Raw genomic sequence first — 1,866 nt, forward strand, 5'->3', positions numbered from 1 at the left:
GCTTCATGCATGCTAGACAAACACTCTACCACTAAGCCACACTCCCAGCCCTTAACTTCCATTTTAAACAAGCCAGTGACCTTCACTGGGTCTGCTAGGTGACTTTGATTTCTGTCCTGGCCAGTACCCTGACCCCTGTGCGACCCTTTTGTCTCCCTAGGTGCCATGGTTTGGGGCCTCTTCTACAATAGCTCCTCAGGAAACTCAACTGCCCTGACTACAGGCCCAACCCAGGCCCTGGCCCCTGGCCTGGGGTTGCCTGGGGCTCTGCCTGCCCTGCATTTGCTCCACACACGCTTTGGCTGCCTGCCTTGGTCCCGCCTGCTGGTGGGCCCTACCATGCTAGCTCAAGAGGGCTTTGTGGTGGATGCGCCCCTCGCCAGTGCTCTGGCAGCCCAGGGCACAAGGGGTCTCTGCCCACTGCTTTGCCATGCTGATGGGACTCCCCTGGGCCTTGGCATGCGAGCCACCAACCCCAAACTGGCCACTGTGCTACGCAGGGCAGCACTTGCCCCCACCCCAGACCTCACTGGCAAAGTCCTACTGAGTCTGCTGGCTAAAGATCTAGGACTGGAGGAACCCTTAGCTTGGCCCAGGCCCAGCTTGGAGCCAGCGCTACAGCTTTCTGTGCCCCAGGGCATCCTCTTCACAACCCCCAGCCCTTCTGCTGGCCCAGAACTGCTGGCACAGCTGGAGGCTGCCCTGCGTACCCCAACACCCAGCCCTGCCCCCTGCCCACAGCACTTGCAAACTGCCCTGATAAGCAGCATCTTGGCCACTGTGGACAACAGTGGCTCCACACTCCTGCTCACCTCCTCACTCAACAGTGCCTTTGGTTCTCGATACTTGTCTCCGAGCACTGGGGTTCTACTCAGGAACCTGACGGCCGAGTCTGCACACAGTGCCTGGGCATGTCCCCTCATTCTCCGTGGCAGCCTGGATGACACAGAGGCTGATGTGTTGTCACTGGTGGCTTCAGGGACCCCTAACATGACCACAGTCATGACTCGTGCCTTGCTCAGCCATCTTTTGGAGCCCCACACCCAGCACCAACACCAGGTTCAACAAGAACCAACAGAAAACCCCAGCACATGTGGCAGCGTGACCCTGCTGCAGGCAGCGGCCCACGCGGAGCACGCCCACGTCTCCAGTGTCCCCAGGGGCTGCTGCCCCTTCCAGGGACTCTAGTAGAGAGGCAGAAGGCTGGTAGGAGACAGTATGATCTTGAACCTGAGGGCAGTAGCTCTGCAGACTCAACAATGGAATGCTTAAAGATCCTGAGTGCTGGCTGTGGGATCAGCCCTAACCTGGATCCTGGTCAATTCCTGGACTCTAGTTCTAGCATCCATGTCTAGCTCAATTCTGCTTGACAGTACGTGTCCATCCAATGGATGGAATTTCTGCTTCTTTTATTAGCTAAGAAACTGGAGGACAGAAATGAAACCTGGGGCTAGGCTTGAGTTTAGATCTGCTTCAGGAAGAACTGAAGAATATCGAGCCCCAGTCTAGATTCTGGACTACAAAGAGCAAGGTGGGCAGTGCCTATGTCCTATTGGCCATACTCTCAACAGTTGGAGTGGAGAAAAAATAAAAACTAAGTCCTCTGAATGCCAAGTGCTATTCCTGCTTTTGGTTAATTTCCCACTAGCCTTGAGGCTCCTGTGATCTCCAGGACTTCCTTCTTCATAGGCAGCACAATTGCCTTTTCCCCAAAGAGAGATGGGTGTGGGCTTATTTCTTTTTTTTTCTTTTTTTTTCTTTTATTTGGGGGGGTCCGGTCGTGGGGCCTGAACTCTGGGCCTGGGCACTGTCCCTCAGCTCTTCAGCTCAAGGCTAGTGCTCTACCACTTGAGCCACAGCGCCACT

The 1,866-nt window shown here is 55.5% G+C and overlaps 1 protein-coding gene across 1 annotated transcript in view; it reads left to right on the forward strand.

Moving 5' to 3' along the window:
• Ggt6 (gamma-glutamyltransferase 6) overlaps positions 1-1,614 on the forward strand; it is a 5,713-nt gene extending 4,099 nt beyond the window's left edge. Inside the window, exon 2 of the mRNA XM_013013152.1 lies at positions 161-1,614. Coding sequence (XP_012868606.1) covers positions 161-1,188 — 1,028 coding nt within the window. The 3' untranslated portion in view covers positions 1,189-1,614. The remainder of the gene's footprint in view (positions 1-160) is intronic.
• Positions 1,615-1,866: the final 252 nt, after the last annotated feature.

The sequence above is a fragment of the Dipodomys ordii genome, unplaced genomic scaffold (genome assembly GCF_000151885.1).
Source record: "Dipodomys ordii isolate 6190 unplaced genomic scaffold, Dord_2.0 Scaffold19, whole genome shotgun sequence".
Lineage (NCBI taxonomy): Eukaryota > Metazoa > Chordata > Mammalia > Rodentia > Heteromyidae > Dipodomys > Dipodomys ordii.